Here is a 26,722-nt window from a genome sequence, read left to right on the forward strand (position 1 = left end):
ACAGCCATCAAAAACCCTTGGTCATTACTGAGGAGCTCTGCAGCATACTGATCCACTGTACAGTGAAGGCGTGAACAGATGTTCCATCTCAGTCTGGCTACCTCAGCTAGGGTTGCTTTGGCCCCCACTTGCTCCTTGTGGCCTGTCTTCAGTGTAGGGGTGGGTACAAACAGAAATTTTTGGGACTGCTGTTGGAAAACTATGCATCTGGCATGGCCTGATTCAACAGAGTCTCTCACCTGGTTTGCATCATATTGACTCCCACACACAGAATTAACTCAGAACGATTTTAGCATCTAAAGGCTTTATTAGCATTCCTTTCAGAGAACAGTCACACAAATGTAAATGAAATATTGACACATTAAGGAACCTGTTAGACAGTAGGAAGAAGGATGACTACCGGAAAGTCTTTCAGGTATCTTATTCCCCTTTTAGACCGTCCTGTCACAGCTGCATTGCTGGGCAGGCTATAGGGACATCTTTTGTTTCATCGACTATGTCTTTGCAAATATTTCTGAAGGCAATATTCCTGTCAATAATTCATCCCACTTCAAAGATCTACATCAGGAGGGCAAGAGGAGCCATGCCCTGGTTAGGTGGACTGCTACTGTGTAGCTGCTGTCAAAAGGCAGGTGTGATGAACGACAGAGCTGATTTCTATGCCAAGGTTTGCAAGACCTAGACTGTACAACTAAGAAAGTCTATTTGTCTTCTTTGTTTTCCACTGCTACTTTTCTGGGGGTCTTTCTCTACCTAGGTCTGACCCAGAATATGAAGTGTAATTAGGAAGGGATCTTTGCTGGTTCTTGGCAGATACCTTTTCAGTGTGGCAAGAAAGAACTGTCAGTCACATATAACAAAATAGTCCAGTATTTACTGCTTGCTTTATAAAAGAAGTACATGGCACTCACTATAAAAATGAATGGGAATAAATGTTTATTTGTGATTTATTTCTAATAGTAAGGTGTGCAGTAATAACAAGTACCACCAGTGTGAATTATGGGCTGTTCTTTTTATGAAGGAACTTTAGAAGTAGAGATAATTCTATTTCCATTTTATTTTCTCACTAATTTGTATAATATTTTGATTTATACACATTTAAGTACATAAATACAGAGGATGTTCTGTCTTCAAACATCAGTATCTGCTTCTATCTAAAAAGGGGATGATTTCTGAGAGATTCCTAGCTAATGAATTCAAGGATTTTCGTAAGAGACAAGCATTAACCTGACATTGTATCTTAATTTTGGGTCAAACTATTAAAAGAGTTTTTACCAAGTCTTTATAATCTCATTAACAAACTAATTTTAACTGGGCCATGTGTGTATTTAGTCATATATGCAGTCAGTAAACAAACAGAAATTAAGGAACCTACATTAGGCTGAACAAATCTTTGGCCTTACTATGGCTAAAGAAAGAACAGGAAAAATCATTTCAAAACTTAATAGAAATCTCAAACAAGTTTATGCTTACTTTTGTCTAAATAAGAAATAAGAAAGGCAGCAGGATTTTGCCTGTATGAACAGATGCACTGCTCTATACACCATTGGAAGTGAAAGCCTGTTGCAAGTCTGATTCTGAAACATCTTTGAAATTTAAGGCAGATCTTTCCTTCTAAGAAAAAAAGGTTGGTTTTTTTTGGTTTTTTTTGGTTTTTTTAAGCATTGTCTCTAAGCATGTTGCAGATATTTTAGATGTATATGCAGAGTTTTCTGAGGAAGCTGTGTGCGTTTTCAAACAGTTGTTCAGAGACCTCTTTGCAGTTGCCAGCAAGATTGGCTCTTACTACTGTCATTCCCTTAACTATGCCTACTGACATCCCACTTTTGTCTTCAAACCAGATGTCATCCATTACAGAGAACATTCTCTCCACAGGTGCATTACTGTCTCTGCATGCCAAAACAAATTCAGCAAGGAGCAGGAGATTTTAGAATGTATGGTATTTTTTTTTAATTATTTACAATTTTCACCCATCTTTCAGTGAGCTTTCTGCACCCAAAACCCCATGACTGAGAGAAGGAGAAAAACCTCCAGCTGAAGGCAGACTTTCATTTCAGAATGTATAAAGGCTCCATTATTTAAAAATAAAATAAAAATGAATTTATACTCCCTGTGGTTTTGGGACTATGTTCTGTATGCTATTAAGAAGAGGCAGGATTTTAGTTTAAGAAAACAACTCAGATTTGAGTACCAATGACCAAGCAAACAAATGTTGCAGAGATATGTTTAGTACTGAAGGGGAAAACACCCCACACTTTTGAAGAAGAGACTTGTGTAAATCTGGGCAACTAAGTCAGTCCAAGTAACTTGTGATACTAAACTTGCAATATACCAGAATGCAGAGGATTTAAGCCTCCATTACAGTAACTGAGGTTGCATTGCAAGTCAGAAATAAGTCCACTGAAGCACTCTTATATCAGCGCCTTAACACTGGGCTATCTCCTTAACAAGCATAACCATGGTCATAACTGTATGAAAGTCAATGGGACTGGGACTGAAATTTTCATGTCAAATGAGCTGTGTCCCTCCTCATGCTGCTCATACGTCTTTTACCTTCAGTCTTCCACTCAATATGATCCTGCCTCCCTGCAAAGTAAGCTGGGAACTGTACTTAAACAGCAACTCCTTTTTAGACACTCGTAGTTCATACTAAAAATCCTGTTGTGTGGCATAGTGAAGGAGCACATCCAGTGCTGGTAAATCATACATTCAGCAATTCTTCCTGAGTAGAGGCCTATATATTCCGTGCTAATTACTGCTGACACTGCATGGATACAGTTGCTGATGGCTGTGATATTAGTATAAACACAGTCTGTAATTAAAAGACCATGGCTCTTCCTATACAAACATTTCTTCCTGAGTATCTCGTGCAGTGATGCAGATTTCAAAACCTTGGCATGTCAGGGAAGAACTGAAAGAACACCTCAGGTGAAAGCACAGAGTTTTTAGATGTTCCGAACTTTCAGTTTATAACAGTATTTCTAACTTTTGGGTCTGGGAATTTTTTGCTAGTAAATAATGTATTACCTCTCTTCCAAAAATCCAGACAAATACTGAAATTCTACTTCTGCTATTCTTCCTTATAATGGGCTGCAAAGATTGATAGTGCCACTGGTTTCAGGTAGTTAGAACATATGAGTAGTATTCCAAAGCCATGAGATTCCCCTCTGACCCCCCCGACATAAACTTCTTTACTATTTTCCTTCTAGTTTTTGAAGAAGCCAAAACCCAGCCCTTCCTTACCGAAATCTGAATTTTTCAGAAGACCTGAAGATCTCGGTGCAGACTAAATGTGGGGCAAAATAAATTAGGAGATGCCTGTGCTTCTGTGAAGGGGAGAGACAGCACATACTTTACCTACTAATTCCAGCTGACTACTAAGCCATTACATCAGTCTTCCTCTTGGTATGAAAGTGTGCTCATCTTTTATTCTTGCTTCCAGGAGACCAAGAGATGGCTTTCACGGTTTTATTATTGCAGAGAAAAGTGACAATATTTCTGTATTATAAAGGGTCACAAATTAATCTCCTCTTATAAAGGGAGTTTATTACATGCCACTCAGATGTGCGACTTCTATCCCTGGACTGGGGATAAAGAATGTAAAAAGTTGCAGGACTGTACTTGATTCTCAGTGGGGGGAAAAGGTGACAGTGCTCTGAGAGCCTTTCCTGCCTGCAGTCTGCTAGGTTGGAGGGTTATTATTATTCTTAGAGCCAGGGGATGTGGACATCTGTCAGCTTGCTTCCCTCACATGTGCAGCAACTGTGTGTGGTCCTCTAAATGAAACTATTAGCTATGCAGTTCTGTGTTCACGTACCAATTCTGAGTGGGCTGGACTCATGCCAACTAGAAAGTATTTTGTTATGGGTGGGTGAAAAGAGGATACATAAATACTATAAGAAAATAAACAACTGCTTTAAAGTAACTTCTTTTTTCCTTAACCTCCTCTCCAAATTTTACATCTGTTCTTTTAAAATGAAAGTGTGCACTAAATTAAACAGGTCTATTTTTAAAATGCAAGCTTTTTTTACAGCAGTCCACTCCACTGGATGATAATCACTGTACGAACAGCTGCTGTGGGAGGTCGAGGAAGTCAAAGAGGAGGAAAAGTAGTCACTGACACGAGAAGATGGGTGATCTCAAGATGCAGTTGGTTTAATGCACAAAATATACATTACTAAGAAGACTGCATTAGTAAAGACTACTGGGAACCAATGTTTACATACAAAAGTTGTTACACAACTAAGGACAGGCTACTACGCTCATTAGGAAGCATGCTGTGATTGCACAGGTGTTTATGAAATACTTGTTGGGAGGTTTTCAGCTGATGCACAAAAAGCACAAATATGCTTCGTAACACTGAATTAAGAGATTTACTTTGTTTACTGGTTTAATTAACTTTTCAGATTAGGGTGGCCTTCAAGATTACGTTCAAAACACAGCAACTGTAAACACACATACTTTACAGCATAAACCTTGCAGGACCACTATCTTTATGCAAAGCCATCACAACAGCAATGTCCAAGCTGTATGTAATGCCTTCTTTGGGGTCATAACACACAGCGTGAAGCATTTTCTAATGAGGGGCTGAAACACACACTAATCTGACTTCCTATTCCTGCCAAGATAACCTACCTATGCTACTTCACATGCTCTGACACTTTTTTTTGTTGCTAGATATGTAACAGTGTCATCTACCTGCTGTACAAGTAATATATGTTAGTTAAATGGATTTTTCTTTTTCAATTATCTAGCAACATTTTGTCAATTATCTAGCAGCTCACATTGGCAAGACTTGTCATAAACTTCATAGATCTGTCAGATTCCTATAATGATGGAACATATGTTAAGAAGACCACCAAATCCCTCAAAAAAAAAAAAAAAAGGGAAAAAAAAATCAAACATGTGGCCTAGACCAAAAGATACTTAATGCATGTACAATGAAAGGAATCTAGTGATTTTTTGAATTCACTGGTCACAATGTCACTCTCTCTTTTAAGATGTTGCAAGTAGTTCCTCTGCTTTTAAAGCTAAAAGGCCATCTTCTCTCCTATTAGCTTTTGTTTTAACACAGTCCTTTTATTTCCCCAGCAGAAAAAATCTTTTTCTATGAGCCAACTGCCAAGTGAAATTTTCTTTAACTACCTGTCTCTCAAATCTACCCAAAGCCTTGATACTACTGTCAAGAAACATCTGACAATTTTGGGATTTTTTTCGGATTTTGACAAGACATACTATTCAACACATTTTTAAAGTTATTCAAAATATATTTTATAAAATTTTCTAGTTAGCCAGTAAAGAAATAATGTTGGAACACCAATGTACTGAACAGACATAATACCAAATTGGTCTAGGCAGTCTTAACAGTTTTGGAGGGTGTTTTAAGCAGATAGTATATCACTAAACATACTTCCCCCTCCCTCCCCATTAGTTTAATATACATTTTTCTCTTTTTTAAATAACAAAAATAAGAGCTAAACTCAGAAATGTGACATGCAGAAAAGGACAAGAAAAAGACAAGAATTCAAAAATATGGTACTAGTTTTACACCTTTGACTCTGGCTGAGTTGAATTAACGTAAAAGTGAACTTGATCAAGACCTGGAACCTCTAATCATTCGAAGAAGGAATTGCAAACCCACCCACAAAACCTCTGCTCCACAAAACCAAAATGAAACCCTATTTAGATTAACATGGACAAAGCCCTTTTGATCTGTGTCATTTCTGATACCGCCAACAAATTGCCACGAATTTTCTGGCATATGACTACTTCATAATTCAACATAGAATACAAGGCACAAAATGTTAAAACAATTTAGCAGAGTAGACAATATTTTGTAAAGGTACACTCACATGAATAGGGAGTGATTTAAAAATTGTCATTAGACCAGTGAATGTGGTTATGTACGTGATGTCAAATTTTCACACTTAGAATATGTCTCATGTGGTACAAACAGGTCCAAAGACAGACAGACAAATGACATTCTGTGTATCACACAGACCCTGGCAACCAGTCTCAGCAGCTCAGAGCACAGGGTTAACAGAAGCTGTTTAAGACTCCTTTCCCAAGGAGTTTTAGTGGGCCAAAGAGAGATTCTCAGGTGATAAAGCCCTGTCAGCCATTCATCCGCAATCTCTCTTCTCCATAAAGGTAGTTGAAAGTATGAGAGGAATAAAGTGCAAGAAACGTAACTGCAGTTCTTTCTAGTTGGGATAAAATATTTGGGATTTTCATATGCTGCACCGCAATCTTTTTTGTTCATTTTTACTAAGCTGACTTTTTCATATATACAAGAATCACAGCTCCGAGACAATCCTGCAGCAACACAATGAAATGCTTTAGTGTGGGTCACCATCCAACACAGTAATCAGCAGATTGTCTTCATTTCAAGCACTATAAACACAGATCTTTTTAAATGATTGACAGCAAGCAATATTAGATTTGATGTCCTTTCTTTCCTTCAAGAAGGAAGAAATTATTTCATACAGGTCTGATCAAAGTGACCTCTTCATTCTTTATATTCAAATAATTATTTTGATATAATGTAAGCAGAAAATTCATACACTTGAAAACCCCAAATGAACACAGTCATTTTATTTTTTTTAAATATACATTGCAGGTACATATAATGATTTCCACCCTCTCCAGTGGGCTTCTGTAATCTAGAAATTTTTTCCGTTTCTTTTTATGTTACTATTAGGTTGACCCTCATTTTAAAATATGAGTTACATTTTAAGATACAAGTTACTGCGAAGTAAGAGAGTAGTATGCTGTCTTACCTTATTAGTATTTACACCCAGACAGAGTTTAGGTTCTCATCAGACAAAGTTTTACAAACCTGGACACATATAAACAAATACAGTGAGGACATCACAGTGACAGTCAAACTGAGTCTTTGTTCCTCTCTATATAAAGGGCCTGTGGGCTGAGAATATTTAAAAATAATCTTTGTATATAACCTCAAGAATTGATATCTAAACAACTAGCTCTGTAGATTTTGATAATCGAGTGGTAATTTTATAGCTGAAAAGCATTCTCAGTATATATGAGACTAACCGTAGAGATTTTCACCTGTAGAAAACGAGTTTCAGAAATTGCTTCAGACAGAGCTACATTAATCAACTCCATCACCCCCAAATTAATTATACAGCAATTATTTTCTGATGTTTTAAATGTCTTCTGATTAGGTCTTACTCAGTAATTCTCAAAGTGTCTACATCTTAATATGATTTCCGATGTTATAACAAAAATTGCTGATTGTTTCTTACTAACATAACTTTTTCACGCTCTAAAGACTTAATCATCCATTTTATCAGTTCTCAGGTAATGGTTCTAAACATCCTCAAACTGGCAAAGAATATTTTTAACTGAACAAATTTAAAACCATGAGTCATGAATAGTTTTTTCCACACAGACTAGAGAAGATGGCCACCTATGAGAAACTTTTGACTTTTTGGGGCCCTTTGCACTCCAGGGAGCTTATTGCCATTATTTTTATAGGTCTGTAAGCCTTTTGGGATTGCGGACATCCTCAACTTTCAGCTACTTTCTCAGAACAAAATAAAATCGAAATTCAAAAAACCAAGAAGTAGGTAAATAGGAGAAACTGAAAGACTTTAGAAGGAAAATTATATTCTCAAGTATATCTAGAATCTAGAGAAATGCAGGAGAAGCCTTCTAGAAGATACTATGGGTGGGTATACTGAGGCCCTTTGCAGAAAGCAAGTTCCCAGCAAAGTACTCTTACTTGTAAGAGAACAGTAGGAGCCTTTGGGATTGGATAGTTGGGTCAGCTAAGCTTATGATCCAGTGAATAAGAGAGACGAAATTAAAACAAGTGACATACTGACTGCCTGAATTAGGGTCACATACTTGCATTCAAGAACCAAACCCTTAGATTTTAGCAAATGAACTTTAGATCATAAATTCTTAGACTCTTTAGAGTGTAAGTTCTAGACAAGCCTCTGAGCAACCTGATCTAATTAGACCTGCTCTGAGCAGAGAGGGTTGGTCTAGATGACCTTTAGAGGTCTCTTCCAAACGAAATTATCTTTTGGTTCTGCGATTCTTCGAGCAGGAAACGTCCATTTGATCTGTGTTTATACATTGTCTAGTGTCTGACACCTTCAGATTTTACCACGGAACAAATAAATAATCATCACTAACTGCCAATTTGTTCATACAGTTCAGATGAAGTAACACATGGAATGGTTTGGTCAGCCTCAGATTATCTATGGGCTCTAAAAAGGCTATTTTTTCTTAAACATATCGCTTTTCCTGTACTCAATAGTATTTTAGACCCGCCCCCCCCCCCAAAAAAAAAAAAGGTACACAGACGTCGTCTGTGATTTACTACAAACCCATGGCTGCTCTAGTCCATATTCTAAAGAAGCTTTCTTACTGGTTGGCAGCTGGAGCCACTGAAAAACATAAGCAAGCTTTTCTGGTAAGTTGAAAAGAAGTTATTTAACTAGTAATGAAAGTCTTCATTATAAAAAAAACACGCATAGGAGGTCTTTATGAGTTACATTAAGGATGTGCAAACCAGAAGAAGAAAATTCAGCTGAAACCCATAATGTTACCATCTCTGCAGTGTGAACAGCTATTAAAAGTTATTGTAAGTGTAAAGACATGTCTGAATACTGATAAGGAGGATGATGGGACAACTCCTGAGCCCTGCACAATGGACCTTTAAAATTCTTCAATTAGCCTCTTGCAGGTTTCTGCAGCACGGAATCCATTGCCAAGGGGACGACAAAGCCAACACAGCAGCTTTAAGCTGTGTCTTCTCAACATCAGCGAAAGAAGCACGGCCAGAAAATGTATTGCCTGCAGAAACCACCCACTGGAGCTACACACAGGTAACAAGATTTAGTGCTATCAGAAATCACAACATATACAATAAATGGCAAAATCTGTACCTACTTGGATTTTACAATTAAGTATATACCTCTGCTTTACTGCTGTTTTTCTTATGTCCAATTTCAAGGACTTCCGATGATAATAAAAAACCCTCCCACTGACACATATGAAAGATAAGCAGTGTGTTTGTAACCCTGTTGCCTGGAAATAGTAGGTCCAGAAATAGTTGGCGCTAAACTTTAAATAAAATTATAGACCTCTTTCAACCTTTCTACTCTCACTGTGTAAATGCGAAAGTATTGTAAATCTTGTTGACAGTTATTGCCATATCTATTGGCACAAAGTCAGCAGCAGTTTGAAAAGTGTTGTGCAGCATAGCTAGTGCCCATTACCTGTCTCCCTATATTTTCTTACAATTTATTTTCACCCCAGCAGGCAGCACCTCACAATGCCATTAATTTGTTGGGCAGCTCAGACTTTCCAAGACAACCTACTTTACAATGTGCTCTTATAAACAACCTGGTGGTTTACTGGCAATGCTTAACAGTGTCAGAAGGGAGGCTGCGATTTAAAGGCAGCAGGTAAAAATGGAGCAGGTCACGGAGATGACGCTGTCCGACTGGACCCCCTCTCCTTTAATTTGACTTATCATCAGCACAAGTGCACAAAATCACCAGACTTATACTCGGTCTCTGTAAATATGTGACTGAAACAACACTACTACCAAACAGTGCTTTTTGCTGGTATGGTTGGACACAGGCTTTTGCTACACAGTGTTCTGCTAGTAGCGTATTTGCCAGCAGATCACAGGTGCTTATATGAAGAAAAATGGAGAAAGAGGGGGAAAAAAAAAAGTCTTTAAATTGATTGTACCCACAATAATAATAATAATAACAAAAAAACCCAACCTCTCTCCTTACAGAGTAATTAGGCACTAGTAAAATTCTTGCATGATTCCAATATATATTTATAGCTACACATATTTGAATGCTTTGGTTAACACAAGTCTTTGCAGAGTGAGGGGAAAAAAAAAAAAACCAGAAAAAATTCAGCTTTTTTAATACAACAGATTGAAGCTGACATTTTTGCTTTAATACATGCTTCTTTTTTCGCATCTCTCTTTCTGTCTCATCCACAAACACTAATTTTCTCCTGTAAATTCCACTTCTACCTCTAGTGAGTAATACAAGTGTATATACACCCAACCTGTGTTCTTACAGGGTTCTTCATATCACCAATATTTTTAGAATATCTTACTTATTTTTTAATCAGTAATACTTTGTGTACATTAATTGAAGCCATCTCTCCTGTTGTTACTCAAAATTAAACTGCTGTCAACCTGACACCTTTTGCAAACACTCAAGGAACTTGAAATTTTCTATTAACAAGTCACAGAAAACTAGAATGGATCAGAGGATATGATTATGTGTTACAGCAGCCAAAAATGATCTGCATGGCTATTCTGTTTTTATTTTTGTATCTTTAAGCTAAAGATTCAGGCACCTGAGGCAGGGTTAAATGAGCAAACAGTCTGAGTAATATGCTATCAGACATTCCTAGGGAATATTTGTCTGCCATTAAACAAATTGAATATTGCAGAATGGTTATTGCAGCTTTTTGTACAAAGGTCACAATATAAAAACATATGTTCGGTATCAGAAAATATTACTGTAAATCTAAACCATATAGGCACATACCAAGTCACATTTAGGATTTGAGAGGGAGCCAGGGAAGAGCAGCAGCACCCACAACATTCACATGTGAAGAGCCTGAAAGGGTTAAAACTGTCACAGTCTTAAATTCATCCAACCTTTCTACTTCATTTTTATCATTTTACATATGCTTGCAGTGTTTCCTAATAACAGGCCAATTCCTTTACTCACACAGGAATTTAAATTACAATAATCACATGCATTCCTTTCCCCAAGAAAGGAAACACCTGTTGTAGTTAGTTAATTGCTGACTTTTTGTAAGCTTTTGGAAGAAAAGTAACATTTACAAATAATTTATATCTGAAAAACCTCAGAAGGAGAGAAACACATGAATTATAAAACCGGTATGAAAAACAAAAACTATGTTGAGACAGTAACAGATGTTTTCATTTTGTTAATTAAAGAAAAACTCTGTATCAAAGTACAATTATATGATACGGTTATTTTAAAACTAAGATAGGGCTACTTTCTTTTCGCGGATGGGTTTAACAGTTCTGCAGTAATTGTTACTCGTGCCATGTAGTGGTAGGAAATAAAAATTAAGCCCTACAAAAATATGAGAAGGTATGCTTCTGTAAAAAAAATATATATATGTAAGTAAGTGTACATTAATCAACATACAATGTAGAAGTTATATCCAGCAAATAATTTTTAAAATTTATTCACTTGTTTGTTATGGAATTCTTGCTGAAGTAGAGGAAAAGGCACATACTTATGTGATTACAAAACATCAAATAAACATGTCTGGTATTAAATACACATGCACTCACATTTTTTCATCTGAAACTTGTTAATTTTTCTCATCCATATTTCAATATATAAAAAATATGAAATTCTGCCCTAAGCTATGGTATTTTAGTATTCATTTATATAAATCTGACCATTTTAGTGGAATCGCCCCAAAAAGAAGTTACATCCTGTGCTAATGCTCTCATACAAATACCCAGATTTGATGCATGGCACTATAAATTTTAAATAACAACTACTCAGCTACTATATGAGCAAACCTTTGAGTTCTAGACTGACCACACCACACTGCTGTCACTATAGATGAGCTGCTGAAACACGGTAGCAAAGTTATAGTCAAAGACCAACACGGAGGAAAAACTCCAAAAGAGTTCAGGAAAGGCAAACTTTAGCTTCTCCTGTCATGTACAAAGGAGCTAATTATTAAAGAACTTTACATCCTTTTAAGTGCATTTTCAAGCCTTTACACAGCAAAGCTGTTGTGTTCAGTACTAGCAATGAGGGGAAGGGAAAGCAGGTGGGGAAGCAGGTCAGTTTTGCTACAGTGAAAAACGGCACTTGCTACTAATTCTGCAGTAAGGAAAAAAAAAATAATCCAAAACTTTTATATTCCATTCACATCCCTTGTCATTTACCACATCTTAACTAACAGCTGTCATCCAGGCGAATACTCGTTTACCTGGGTTAATAAGGTGCAGGAGTCACAAAGGGCTCCCAGCGCAGCAGAGTCAAACCCTGGGAGCTCTGCGCAACAGGTCCTATGAACCTGCTGCAGACACCTGTGCTGAGGTGAGCCACAGGACCTGCACAAGCTGTGCATCAGGGCATGTCCCTCCTTCAAGGTCAGCCAGACCCAGGCTAAATTTACCTTGAACACTGGAGAGCAGCCTGAGCTGCTCTAAGGAGCTGGCTGAATACGAGAAGCTTAGCTGCATCAGCAAGGTGATTTTTCCACTATTTGGCAGCCAAAGTGAGTCCTAGAAGAAAATTGCATTAATGCTGCTGGCACAGAAGTTGGTTTGATTATTTGCATGCTATACTGTAGGTGTACCCTAAAACTATACTTATCATGTGCTTCTTAACGTGCCATCCCTCCTACCCTCACCTTGTTCTCTGTACAAACCAATTTACTGCGGCTTTTTTTAATGTAATAGCTAGAGTTAATTTCACCTACTGCATTTAATGTCATAGGAGTTATACGTGTAAATCCCTGTACTTAGAGATAAGATAGTCCTTTATGCCATTTTAATCAATCTTTGTCATGGGTATGCTACTTAATAGCTCTGTCTTCCTATAGAAAATGAGCAACTTAAGGGAAATGAAACTTTGCAAAGATACATTTTCCTTCTGGCAGTCTGTGAAATACACTATAATTATCCTCTTTCGATGAATAACGTTTGAAAGAAAATGAACATTCTGTGCACCAAAAGGTATAATACAATGACAATCTCAACTGCCTTGTAAATAAAAGGAAATTGTTTTTCTGCGATGATCTATATTGCACAGAAACATATATACATGCTTTATAAATATAAAACCAAATCAGACTATCAAGTCATTTTTCAAGGTCCTACTACTTCCTAATAACAATAAAAATCAGTATTTCACAGCAATGAGGAATTGTGTTTATACTTCTAAAAGATTCAAACTGTATTATGAATTATAGACTTCATCCCCCAGGCTGATGGGCCAACTCGTTTGAATAAGGCTCCTGCTGAACATGGCATCTCTTCAGTAATAAAGGTATCTAGAGGAAAAGAGTGAACCATAAAGATTTGTTGCTGGGGGGAGAGGGGGTGTAAAAGAGGGGAAAAGGCTCTTTTTAATAGCATAGTCAAATCATGACTGTCCAGCCCACATTCTCTTACTAGGAAAACTGACCTATCTTTAACAGCTTGCCAAAATGAATGTTCGCCTTTCAGATCTTACAAACTAATGGGTGCAAGGCACAATTTAACTAAGCAGCTAGGACAAAGTACCATTTACCTGTCATCCCAGTGAATGTGCACATGCAGTAAAAATAAGGAGCCAAAGCTACACAATCTTCAGTTGCTTACAAGGGACAAAAGCATTTGAATAGCAACCCATCCCTCATAAATTCAACCAAAATCTAGGTTCTGAGTTAGGAAAACTACCAGTGCCATCACTTTATCATGTTGAGTACCTCAGCACCTGTCTCACCTCTACAGCATGTCTAAACTCACAACCCATTGCTTAAAGTAAAAGAAGCGGGAATTTGTTAATGTGGAAGAACTGTGACATTCATTTCTTCCTCTCTTTACCCCCACTGAAACCACTGCTTTCACAGAGGTAAAATACTGCTGATCAGTGGTAACACGGCACAGTATGAAGCACACTGCTCCGCAACTTCTAGAGGAACAAGAAGCCTGGGAACTACTATATCAGTCGAAGGAACTTCTCGGTTGCATCCTGCCTTAGGCAGGTCCTAGATTAGCAGGAACAGGGGCAAACCAGCAAGGGTTCTTTGCTCTTGTTGAATTTTCAACCTTACCAAAGCCAGAGATCAACAGCTCGCACGCTGATGGGCTCCACCATGCAGCTGCCCGCGGTGAGACAGCAGGTCCCACCACAGTCCTTGCTTGAGAAGTGGAGCAAAATGCCTGGCGCGGTGGCCAGTCACTGCTGCTCAGCAGAGAAGAGGCAATGCACGATGGTCGAGTGCCGCAACGCCAGTGCACACAAAGGAAACGACACATTCAGCATACCATGAAGATTTTTAAAAGGTGACAAAATAACACAGTCCAAACTAAAGATGGGACAGCACATAGGACCAATGAATGCTACCCCATTTCCCAACACCCCAAACAGGTGTTCCCCTGCTCGAGTCCTCAACATCTGGAAGCTATACTCCAAGCAGGGTTTACATATACTGACATGGTCCTTCCTGCTCAGCGGATTAGTGATTACACTGCTCACGGAAGACGAGGGACACATCAGCACCAGATCCATAGAAGCAAGCACAGCCCAGCTTCATCAGGCTTATCTGGCAGAGAGGGTCCTGGTTCCCATTCCTGCTCCAAGGACTATTCAGGCATCTAATGGGCTGTTGCTTCATGCAGCACATGCAGAAATTCATCTCACCAGCTATGCAGCTGGAAGGGAGGTGTCTAACCTGGCCTGTTACTTCGGCTCTACTTACAACAAATGCAGACAGAGTCACCTCCATTTTATTTTGGCATTTTATTCTGCCTAGCTTAGACCCTTATTTGAGCATGGGACAAACACTTTTCTTGAGGTGAATGTATCTATTGACTATAGGGTTGATTTTTAGACACTAAACTTAATGGCACCCTAACTTGGACAGTCCTCACAAGAATTCGATTTACTGTAAACAACACACACTCATATAACTGCAGCATGAAATTCTACACAGAAATATGCAAAGTTTAGGTTGAAGCTCCAATTTATGCCATAAAATGTTCAGAATATGGTGCACGCTTACAGGAAAAAACCCTGCCTGAATACATTTAGGATTTTTTTTCTAATGTTTAAACTTTGAAGAAGGGTTAACTTTGCAATTTTTTTTATTCCTAGTTTCAACCAAGGACAGAAAGTGCCAAAAACCCACAAAAAATGCTGCTATTTTCAGAGCAATTACATAAAATTTAGGAAAGAAATTAAAATCTCATACAAGGCTACTTTTGTGTTATTTTGCAACTAAAGAAATTCAGGTATATAACTAAAGGAAGTGGATTTTGTGAGCCAAATATTCAAGGCATTTTACATTAATGTAACACTACAACTCATCATGTGTATGTTTCCTAAATTTACACTCTAGAAATAAGTTCCACGTGGCTTTTATAGTAGTTCACATTGAAATAACACTGGAGTCTTCTCTTGAACTTCATACACTTACTGGTTTGACCCTACACAGATATCATCAGTGTTTAGTCCCATTTAAACAGTCAGATAAGGATGCATATAGATCTTCTTTCGTTTTCACTGTTTTTGGGAACTGAGACACACTATCTGCTATAACTCTGTTAAATTTAACTTATTTTACCATTTATTAGGGAAATTTGTTTTCCTCTTTTTTCTGGTCTCTGTGTTAGACCAGTTGTAGGTCTTCTTGGGTTGCTTTCATTAGGAAAAGAACACCAACATAAGATTTACATTCTTTATACTACTTCCTTACCATTACAGTAAAAGATCTTTTTCCTTAAATGTAGGAAGCCTTGAACAGAAGGCAGTCTCTTTGCTTATCTAACAGTTTTATTGTTAGAATTTGGCTGAGAAAGCTGTCTTTCTTTTCACTTTTTCTAAGACATGCTTCAACAGATTTTCTACTTCTCTGGTGCTTCCTCTTTTCCCAGGTTCGCTGTTCTTCTTCTGTTATTTTTCACAGAAATATAAACCTTAATGTCTATTACCAGCAAGGTATTGCCAACATATATGCCCTGCCCGTATCTTTGTTTTGGATAGAGACATATATATGTCAGTCTGTGTGGAGACTTCCTGAAAAAGAACCATAAATGGTTCGCAAGCTATCTCAAATGAAAGAAGGTGTTTATACATCCCTGTTATCTATTCTAGTGAGAGTAAGCCTAGCTCAGAACCGTGTGTAATTATTATTTCCTTCAGTGTTTAACTGATTTAGTCACTGGTTTTCATTAAACATATTTCTGCTTCCTTGAATTCTGAATACCAAATATATTACCTCAAGTTCTTAAACAGATATTGTGATCAACTTAAATTAATTTTCCTCTTTCTTTCTTTACAGTAACACAAATAACCTACAACACTGATTACTGAAATTGGTAGAACTTGGTTATATCACTACTATTTGCTTTCAAACTAAAAATACATAGTTAGGACTGTTGAGGCAGCAATTAAATGGTTATTCTTAGATACTCTGTCTAAAAAACATTGTTTCTGTAAGTTGAGTGTCTTAATACAGACCAGCTATGAAACAGCTATAATTAGTAATTTTTCTCTGTAGTAATATGTTAATGGATATGTTGCCCAAAACTGCCTATACAAGATACAAAATAAGGGCGATTAACTTAGCTAGCCATCACATTATCCATAGCATTAATAAAAATGTTATTATACAGAGTTCATTATACATGCCTTGTACCACACACTGTATGTATTCACTGGATGTAGGACATAGAATCACAGAATTATTTAGATTGGAAAAGACCCTTAAGATCATTGAGTCCAACCATTAACCTAACTCTGCCAAGTCTACCTCTAAACCATGTCCCTAAGCATCATACATACACATCTTTTAAATATCTCCAGGGATGGCGACTCCACCACAACCCAAAGCAGCCTGTTCCAATGCTTGACAAACCTTTGGGTGAATAAATTTTCCCTGATATCAGAATGCAGTTTCTAACTTTTTCAACTTACGAAATTAATTCATATTTAGATATCTCAAAATTCATAATGTGTCAAAATTTTAAATTTAGAGAATTATAAATAGCAAGGAGAAGTCACCTGGCCAGAGTGTAGTTTATAAAGCCCTCCATAAATTAAATTAATCTGCTGGCCCACAAAGTTTATAAGTTGTTTAGAGAACTCTTGGCAGGAATTCCCTGGTTATAGGGAAGCTTGGGGAAAGATTCTCCCTCTCCCCTGTGAAGTGGAATTTGATATCAAGTAAGAAAAGTATCTTTTCCTTTCTTACTATGTACGGATATTTTGAAGTGTTTTAAGGCCTTCACAGTCTCTGCATGTCCCCTGCTTCTAACTATAGCGAACTGTCTGTATTACACATTATTCTATTTCCAAGAATTCTGCATTTCCATTCAGAAAGTCATAATGCAGTTGTTATACCAGATTTTCACATGGAGTTATTGAATCATACTGGTAAGCTTGGATTACGCCTAGGTGCTGTGACCCAAATGCACACTGTCTTGAATTAGTTCAGTAGTCTGGCATGTTGCTAAGTAATAGCACTGCAGGTCTCTTAACAAGATGCACAGATCAACTTGATAAATACTTGGTTAAGGATCATTGAACCTGGTGGTGTACCAAAAAAAAAAACTTGGAAGAAAGTATTGCACTTAAATATTTATAGTCTAAAGGCTTCATCCATTAATAGTTCATAGATACTGTCTTCAAGAACTAATCCATTAAGGTGAATGGAACTACTTGTGCAAAACCAAGTTACGGATATGTTTGCAACAAAGTCTTGAGATGCTTTAAATTTTAAAAAAAGATTCAATTTCAGGACAGGGCTCTAACTGAACTTCAGCAACGAAAGCAAATCAAAGCATAACAGCATTCACCCTAAAGGAATCCTACTCCAGTCAGCAAAAAGTTTACTAGAGAGATTTCCAAAAGAATGATTTATTTTTTGCCACAAAAGGTTTGAAAATTTTAATTAGTATCTCAGTGAGGAAGAAAATTTTTCTGTTTAACACTTAACATAAGTGGTATGTATTTCATGTAAGATATGTTGTGATGATTCAACTTATGTTTTGGATGTAATTTCCAAACAACAAGTAGCTCAGCTATTTACATTTATGTTTCTCAACTCATATTTCATTTTCTATGCAGTATGTTCATCTTTTTAAAGCACTGATTTTTGGCATTTATCAATTTCTGTGTATATCCAAATAAAAATCCTGTCCAAATAATGTTCAAGGATAGTTCACAGTTACATCTAAAATCTGTACTTAGAAAAAAATTGATTGTGGCGAGATATATCATATATATGTACATACTGCAAGATTTCGAAACATAACAAATAGAAACATTGCAAGTGTCAGATTCATAAATTCAAAATACTAATTAACTATTTTCATGAATTGTCAGATATATCTTTAGTTATATATTCCTAGTGCATTGATTTTGTACAATAAAAATGATAATGACACATTAGAAATTAAAATGAAATTAAATCAGAAGAAGTAGTAATCTGATTTTTACCCTAACAACATTTGTTGAAAGACCCTCTATACTTCTGCACAGGACCTGAAACTAAAACTGTATTATAGTATTTTTTTTCCATTAGCAGGATAATAGGATAATATTTAGTACATTACAGCTAAATAAGGTTTTCTTTCCCATGAGTTAGAAGTTAATCAGACAAATATATTTTCATATATGTTTTACATGAGAATATCAAAGCCAGTTACTACTTAGACAGAAATATATGATACATGCACAGACACACATACCTATATGCTATCAGTGACAAATTTTACTCTTTAGCATACATGCATAACTCTTAATGAGATCATCAGTGAATGTATTTAAATAGTGCACATTTTAAATTGCTACCTTTCGATATACTGCTTTTCACTCTATGTGCATATAATCAGATTGTTTTCCAAGCAGGTGTCCATTTTGATTACTTAACGTCCGAATTGTGGTCTGGCTTTCGAGTATGCAGAGGTGCATAATGGCAAAAGCAAAGAAAATAAAAGCTGTTTTGCATCAACAGGTGACAACAGTAAGCAGGTGAAAAAAGAAGGGAGTAGGCTCAGAGGAATATACCTTCCCTGAATTGTACAGATATATAAGAAAGAAAAAAGAATCAGCAAAACTTTGACCCTTTTTCCTGCAGCAATGATCATGCTGCATGTACGTGTCTCGTGTTAAGTGATACACACAAGAGCAGGGCAGGACAGCAGCAAGACCTCACAGAGGGTTCTTCTTCTTTGAAAGTTCTCCAAGTGCTGCTGGGGCTGTTCCGAGAGGAGCAACGCAACATGCTCAGGGGCAACAAACCACCCAGAGTGAGGAGACAGCTCTCCTGGGTCCATGCAAGTATCCCATTTAAGGGCTCAGACTCTGAATACTAAAATTCAATTCATGTATTTATGGTCAAGTCATAAAACCAAAAAAGCAGAGAGATAACATGAATACAGACTGATATACCGTTAAAAATACCCCCACAGTTGCACTGCATATGAAAAAGACTAAATGTGCATGTCTCTCAGAAGCAGTAGATTTAAAAACAAAACACGAACCAAACAAAATCGAAAAACCCCACAAACAAACACTACACACCAAAAAAACTCAACCAACCAACACCTGACATATATATCTATATCGATATAGATATCCACATGAAAACATGAGGATGTTTGACTTCTGTCTCCTAGAAAGTTTGGTGTTCAGTTTTCAAGTGAGTAGATGCTTTACTTGGACATAAAATGAACTGAAAAGATACTTATTCAGAATAAGTAAATAAATAAGCAGAAGTTAACAAAGAAGTATGTATTTACCATAGTTCTCAAACAGCTATATCTACTTCTGCACTGGGCATTAACATTTTGTAAAATGTTTTCTTCAAACTAAAAAGTACAATCCAAATGGACTTAGGAAAACAAACAACTAGAGAATATAGGGCTCTCTGATATGCTAGTATAAAGCTGTAAAGGAATCGTGCTTTAGAAACGACAGGCAGGCAGTTATTTTTGCAGTGGGTAGATTTAGATTCATCAAAACTAGTTGAGAAGCCTAGACATAAAATTTATTTAATTCCATTATTCAGGAATAATCTCAAATACTGAGATGAAGAAGCATACTCTGACATGGGAACCTATCTTAGCTAGCACAGGAGTGGATCTATACAGCAAATCAGTTGCTTCTCAAATGTTCACGCCACGTTCATTTTGGAGGTTTACTCTGTTTTAACCTGGTTCCATGGACTGAACACCCATTTGCAGTCAGAGCATGTGTCCCCTCTCCATTTAAAGGGAATCCAGTTTGCAAACTCAAGACAGCTCAGTGTTGCAAACTGAACTGCAATATACATGGACAACTGGGAAATCCAAAAAGCGTACTCCTTGTAAGCACTAAAATGCTACTGTAGATGCAAACAGTAATACTATACATGCACTCAGTGATGAGATAGAGGTATTGAGAAGTCAATCTCTGCTTTGACATTGATTGAAGCTACTGCCACCCACAGTGCATATAAAGTGATTAGAAGTTAAGTCATCTGACTAGTTTTTCTCAAGTAAGGCGCTTAATGTCTGCATTATGAACACTTCAACAGATAACGTAGGATCTTCTGTTCAGTCTTTAATATTTTTATTATTATTTTTTCCTGTCCAGGAAAATGGAAATGGAGTGTAGCAATGCCCTTCTAATATACCAAAAATGGTCAGTAGTATGAAATTCCAAATACATGCATAACTTCAATAGTTAAAGAGATTACAACGTTTTGGTTCACTACTGCCAACAGGGTGAAATGTCCTGTCTCCGTATGTTCAGAAGCAACACAAAAGCAGAAATTTTCGTGAGTACATCACCCAATAGCCTGCCTCCATCTCTTGAGCATCAGGATCCACACAATGGACAGCATTCAGATTCCACAAAGTAGAACAGAGAGTACTATTTACCGTAGGTTTTGTCAAAAGTTATGATTAATAATAAAATGTACGGAGCAAGTGTGTCTAATCACCAAGTACATGAGCCCTGAAAGGATGGATCACGCCCATGTGAGCAAGCTACAGCATACGCACTCAAGGCTTGCATATGGCATCACAGTATAGTAACATAAAATGTATAGACAGCTTGCTCTTGTCACTCTGAAATAATCTTCCACAGCCTCTGGCAGAAGTTTGCTAGAAACAGAGCATGATTATCCCCAAGTTTTACGCACACTGACATTAAGAAGCATTGTAAGTGCTCAGTAAGAGTTTTCTGACTCCAAAACCTCCAGGTGCTTCTAGACTGAACATCACAGTAGCAAACAGTGCCACATGGTGTGCTTAGTCTGCTTAACAGGTAACATCCGAGACAGGCTTGCAATTATATATACTGTAATCGTCACTACGTCTTCGCTTATGCCTTTGCCCCAGTGCTTCCCATCAGAAAAGCTAAATGCACAAGAAAACAAATAGCTAAGAGCTGTCTATCCTTTTTCTTGACAAGAGGCAACACAAGGGCGATTGTACAACTGAGTTGACTGTATGAAGCCAGATAGCCTATATTAATCAGTAAGCTTACCTTGGCATACAAACTTCAATTCCTTAGCATCTGTGACAGTGGTTCTTTTATCTGATCTCTTCTTTTCTGTCCGACGGTGGCTGCGTCTTTTCTTTGTCTCTCCCCAAAGATTCGATCCACCATGCATGCTTGGGATGTTCAGAATGGCAATTCCTTCCAGAGAAATATTGATTAAGTCTAGCTGAATTCCATCACACTGATTAGCAAGGAGAGGGAAAAAAAAAAAAAAAGTAAAGGAGAAAAAAAAAAGAGGGAGGAAGCAGTAAAAGAGAAAGAAAAGTCAGAATGTTCTACCTATCAGGTATTTTTCATCAGCACTTCATCATTCTTAACACTGTTAATGGTTCATTCAATGTTTACATCCAAGATATATACTTATATCTGGAGAGGAAGTATGAGATAGGAATAGATCTTCATTCAGAAGGCAAAACATGATTACTATTCAGCTCTTGATTGCTTAAGTGTGGGACCATTTGGTAGAGCCATGTTACCTGATACCTATTAATTGACCCAAGTGAAATGTATTTGTAGCCTCACTACAGCTATTAGCAGAAAAATGTTTATACTACAAAAATTGCTATAGTAATAACTGGAGTATCTTTGTTGCTTGTTCCACCAAAATTGTTTGTCTTATGATTTTGCAATGATACTTGTTGTAATACCTGAGTTCCTTCCACATGAATCATGAAAGTCCCTGCATACACAGCATATACGGCCTCATGGAAAAGAGTCTAAGTGGGCTCTGGGAGCACAGACTACCACACTGATATTAGTTTCAATCCAAAGGCACAACTGGCATATCAGCGTAGGGCTAAGCCTGACTAATAACTCCTACTGAGAGGCAAGACTAGCAAAGCTGGGCCCAGCAAAAAGCAGGTGTAGCTACAGCACTTCTTATCTCAGAACTTCCATCAGCCAGTTCTCTGAAATATGCAGCATTGCAAAAAGAAAACATGGGACATGGAGCTAAAGAAGAGGTATCAGTGCTCTAAAAGCCTTCCCAGACTTACTAGACAAACAGAAGAAAGTCTTCCTGTGTGAGACACTCCTTTCAGTGGTGGAATTGTTACTGTGTCACTAGTGTGTATCTATCCTGCTTCCTACAGCAACACTGGACATTGAGCCATTTTATAGGTGAACGTTCCTTTGCTGTATTTGGCTTCAACTTATACCTTATAAAGGGATCATAATTTTCACCTTCAGCAGAATGGTTCAGGAACCTTAACTTATCAGCCTGTTCAGTGACAAACTGCAGGATCTTCTCAGGTGGCAAAAGCCTGTAACATCTGCAAATGCAGTTCACCTGACACACACTGGATGAGATGTACCTAGGTTGATAGGATAGACCTAGCCTTCACAGACTATCGTTTACTCAGTCCTAGTCCTCTTCCCCACCCACATTATTTTAGGATCAGGGGAAGCTCCTAAGCCAAATAAAACATGTTAACAGCGAAACACTGAAGAACCTCCATGGAAGAAATAAAGACCCAACTTCAGACAACTACAGTTGAATCTGTATGTGGAAGGCAAAGCATCCAGTTCTACTCATTAATTCAATTAACTAGCCAAAGTTCCCAGGATTTATATACTTATGCCTTGGTTAGAAGTAGATTAGCTTCATGCCTCACAACACAGCTAAAGTATATAGATATTCAGGCAAGTCATACGCACCTTATAGTGTATAACAGCATATTTTTAAAGCATTAGATTCTACTCCTGCAATGTTCTGCAAGCCAGTAGGGGGTCCAATCATGCATTTAAAACTGATTAAGGGTCTTATTTTGTAATTCCAATATACAATAATCAGGAAGAAAACTGGAAAAATAATTAACCATGCTTCAGTAACAGTCCACTGACATCTTGCAGCTTGCTGCTCTGTGGGTCACTGGCACTTTTCCTCTCTGCTTAAACCTTTATCACACAGCTTTGAAGAAAAAAACAGAAAGTACAACTCAAAAATAACTGTGCATAATTATTTGTTTATCCTTAAACTTTCCAAGATCACAAAACAGAACTGTGTGATAACGCGTACTCTACACCTTTTTAATTCTCGTAAGAAGACTGTAAATCTGGAGAGAGAAGAATTTCAACATGAAGGTTTCCAATTCATATTCAATTTTAAACCTGTGGATTATGTTCATATAGGGAAGGTTTAAAGTCAAAAGACATATCTGGAAGAGAGTAGGCAGTTGTGGCAACTGCTGTAATCGAAGTGTAACTTTTTAATCACAGTTTTCTTACACGAAAAAAGGCATGGGTCTTCACTGTTATTTTGGAAGCAAATTTGTGATTCCCCCCTATATTTTATGTGTATTAAATATCAAGATGATTTATTTTACTAAAAATTCTGCTCATGTGTATGCTCACTTACTGCTATACATTCTAGATAAACAGATATTAATTTCATAATTAAAAGTAATCTTGTGTAAATACCCTGCAGGCCTCAATGAATCAAACACATACTGTGTGTCAGGCCTCCCACTGTCATCAAGTGGAATGTACTGGCTGGATAATTAGATAGTACATATTTTTTAACCTTATTTGCATGCATATTATATCTTTTGCACACTGACAAGCAGCAGTAACAACAAAAGTCAGATTACCACAGGGAATTCCCACAAAGAAGTCTTCATTCCTTATAATTTGCAGCCTAAATTAAAATAATTTGATCTTTGACAAGGATGAAATGTCAAGCAGAAGGGGGTCCTCTACAAGCCACGGCCTGTGGCTTCTGAAATTTGCCTAATTTATGTCAGTCACTTCTTAATACATATTTAAGTATTACACGAGAAAGATGATAAATATGCAATCTGACACCTTTGGTATTTCCCTGCTGTTAATTTATAAAGGTCTGGCGTCCCCCAAACTGACTGGAATTATTTAAATAAAAGAAGAATTGTGAAATAGGATGGTGCAGGGTCTGGCTTCCATTTTCACTCAATATTGAACACAGCAGGTAGTACACTAAGACAATTATTTGACGAGGCCTCAGAATCCCACAGTGATGAGGAACTTTCTGAATTAGTAAAGGAGGATTTCTTTTGTTCATATACAGACAAGAAGTTTGCACTACAGGTAGCTCTGCGTTGTCCTAACACATTCGTACACTACAACAAAATGCAGATGTGTTCTGCTCCTTTTTCTTTTTTTTTTTCTTTTTTCATTTCAAATAATGCAATGATGCTGCTAAAAATAAAAGCATGCTTTTAAAATATGGACCAAGCCTACCTAGATTAGAAATAAACACTAGCACTTCTATTTCTTTTTGCCTTCTTCCTGGCCTCAGTCCCTTTTCAGGCATTATCTTTTATACTTCATTCATTAGTTGAAAATTTTTCAGATCATCTCGAAGTTGAGAACATATCCATGCCTTAAAACAGCTGAGACTAAGGCTTTGCTGTGTAACCAAGTTTAATATCATGCAAGGCTTTGTGCTCAGTTAAACTCCTTTCCCTCACCCGTTAATACCAGATCGTATAGGAGGCTGCTTCTGGTCCCACAATGCATGTACAGTGCTGCAGGTATGGACCGTGCCATCTCCACTTACACACATCTATGACTACTCTCATTAAATACCCTTCACACATCTTTCTTTTTTTCTGAAGTGGAAATGAAGTCTAAGTGCTCTGAACTGTAAAGTCTTGAGCCTCATTTACTGAAACATTATTATTATTAAAAATAAATCCTTAATTTTATCCTGTTTTGTTGCTGTTGCTTTTGTTGTTCTTGTTGGTTTTGTGGTTTTTGGGGGTTTTTTTTTGGTTTTTTTTCCTTTAGAACTTATGTTCCTCTCCTTGGATGCCAATTTGGAAATAAAAACATATCTTATTCTGGATAACATAAGAATTTAGTGTCTAAACTTTGTTCTGCATCTCACACAGAAGAAAATATACAGAACACAAGAGACATTAATGCATATCAGGAAAACCAACTTAATTAGGTTAGAAATCAAATATAGGGTTTGCCCACAGAATGATTGATCGCTGTCTCCCAGCTGAGAGATACCGATCCTCAATCTTCATGGGCTTTGTTCATTCAAAATTTGGCTGTAGAGTAAATGCATTCTTTGCGCATTTTATTCAGAGTGAAATGTGGTATCATACACCAAGCTCTCATTTACAGCCCCAAGCAAGGGGCAGCAGGTTAAAAATCAGATGAAAACAGTGCTACTCCCAAGTGTTTAGAACATACAAACAAGAAACATTAGACACAAGCATACTGTCGAGCATTGTTCATTTAAAAGTACTTTACTCATTGTGAATAAATCTTTAAATAACTACCTCCTAGCGCTTTTTGAGTAAACATTTTGGAAACTATTTCCCCTATTATCTTTGTTCCTAATTGGGGGACTAATGATAATGACCAGGATAGATGAAGAGAATATTAACAAACATGTCTCATATACTGGCAATATAATACTTCATTGGTAATAACAGTGTTATTGATATGAATTGGTAATAATTACACAAGTGGCATCAGCAGCATCACAAACTTGTATGCATACTTGTTTTCTTCTGAATGTTAACATTTCATCATCCTTTCAATGGTTACAATTAGATGGTTTAAGATCATTATATCTTACAGGCTCTGTAAGATTTTTGCTGGATAGAAATATTTTCTTGGAAAAGCCTGCTCTTCAATTTTTATTTGATCAAAAGGTGCATTTAACTTGCAGTATACTCAGACCAAATCAGGCAAGCATTTCTTCCAATAACTAATCAAATATTTTTCAGGTTACATGTACTTGAACCCAAATGCATGAAGCACTGTCTTGGGAAGCAAGACTGGCTGGTTTGCTTTTCCCAGGGTTTTTGTTTGGTTGTTTGGTGTTGTGTGTGCCTTGGTGTGGTGTTTTTTTTTTCTTCCCCCTTTTTAAATCTAACATGTATGGAGCATGTTTCTACTTTAAAGAGAAACATAACAGCAAAACAGGCAAGTCTGGCACAACAGGTCTTGAAGTTTCTGTCTCAGGATTCTTTGTTACTGTTCTACTACCAGATCCATGATCCCTGCAGATCATTTCAGACTTTGCCTTTCAGGAGGCTTTGGCCAGACTTTCACTGCTCTCACCACACCTCTCCGAGTGCCTCATGCAACTACAAAAATACTCCATTGACATGTGCAGTTTCTCATTACTCTTGGAAAGGCACCATAATCCATAAATAGTTTCATTATTTAAATTAAATTCTCAGGGTTGTATCTTCACGCATTTCACATCTTTCATTTACTTATTTATAAATATCAGCCCTCCAAACAGTTTATGTAATGTAGACACTTATTCTATCATCAGCCACCCAAGCAGCAGTGACACATTATTTTAAATTCCTATTTTGTCTATAACTATCCTGTGTCTTTTCAGTTAGTGTTCAATGTATAATGGAAAGATGAACCCTTGTGCAGAGAGAAAAGCTATTTAATGAAGGGGAATGATTCCAGAAAATATATATTCTTTAACCTTTATTCAG

At 37.1% G+C, this 26,722-nt stretch overlaps 1 protein-coding gene across 7 annotated transcripts in view; it reads right to left on the reverse strand.

The window, feature by feature from the left end:
• Nucleotides 1–26,722, reverse strand: part of DGKB (diacylglycerol kinase beta) — a 320,219-nt gene that overhangs the window by 53,177 nt on the left and 240,320 nt on the right. For all 7 annotated transcript variants that reach the window (XM_065627599.1, XM_065627600.1, XM_065627602.1 and 4 more), the window contains one exon: nucleotides 21,258–21,453. In XM_065627599.1, coding sequence (XP_065483671.1) covers nucleotides 21,258–21,453 — 196 coding nt within the window. The remainder of the gene's footprint in view (nucleotides 1–21,257; nucleotides 21,454–26,722) is intronic.

Source organism: Caloenas nicobarica, chromosome 2, assembly GCF_036013445.1.
Source record: "Caloenas nicobarica isolate bCalNic1 chromosome 2, bCalNic1.hap1, whole genome shotgun sequence".
Taxonomy (NCBI): Eukaryota; Metazoa; Chordata; class Aves; order Columbiformes; family Columbidae; genus Caloenas; species Caloenas nicobarica.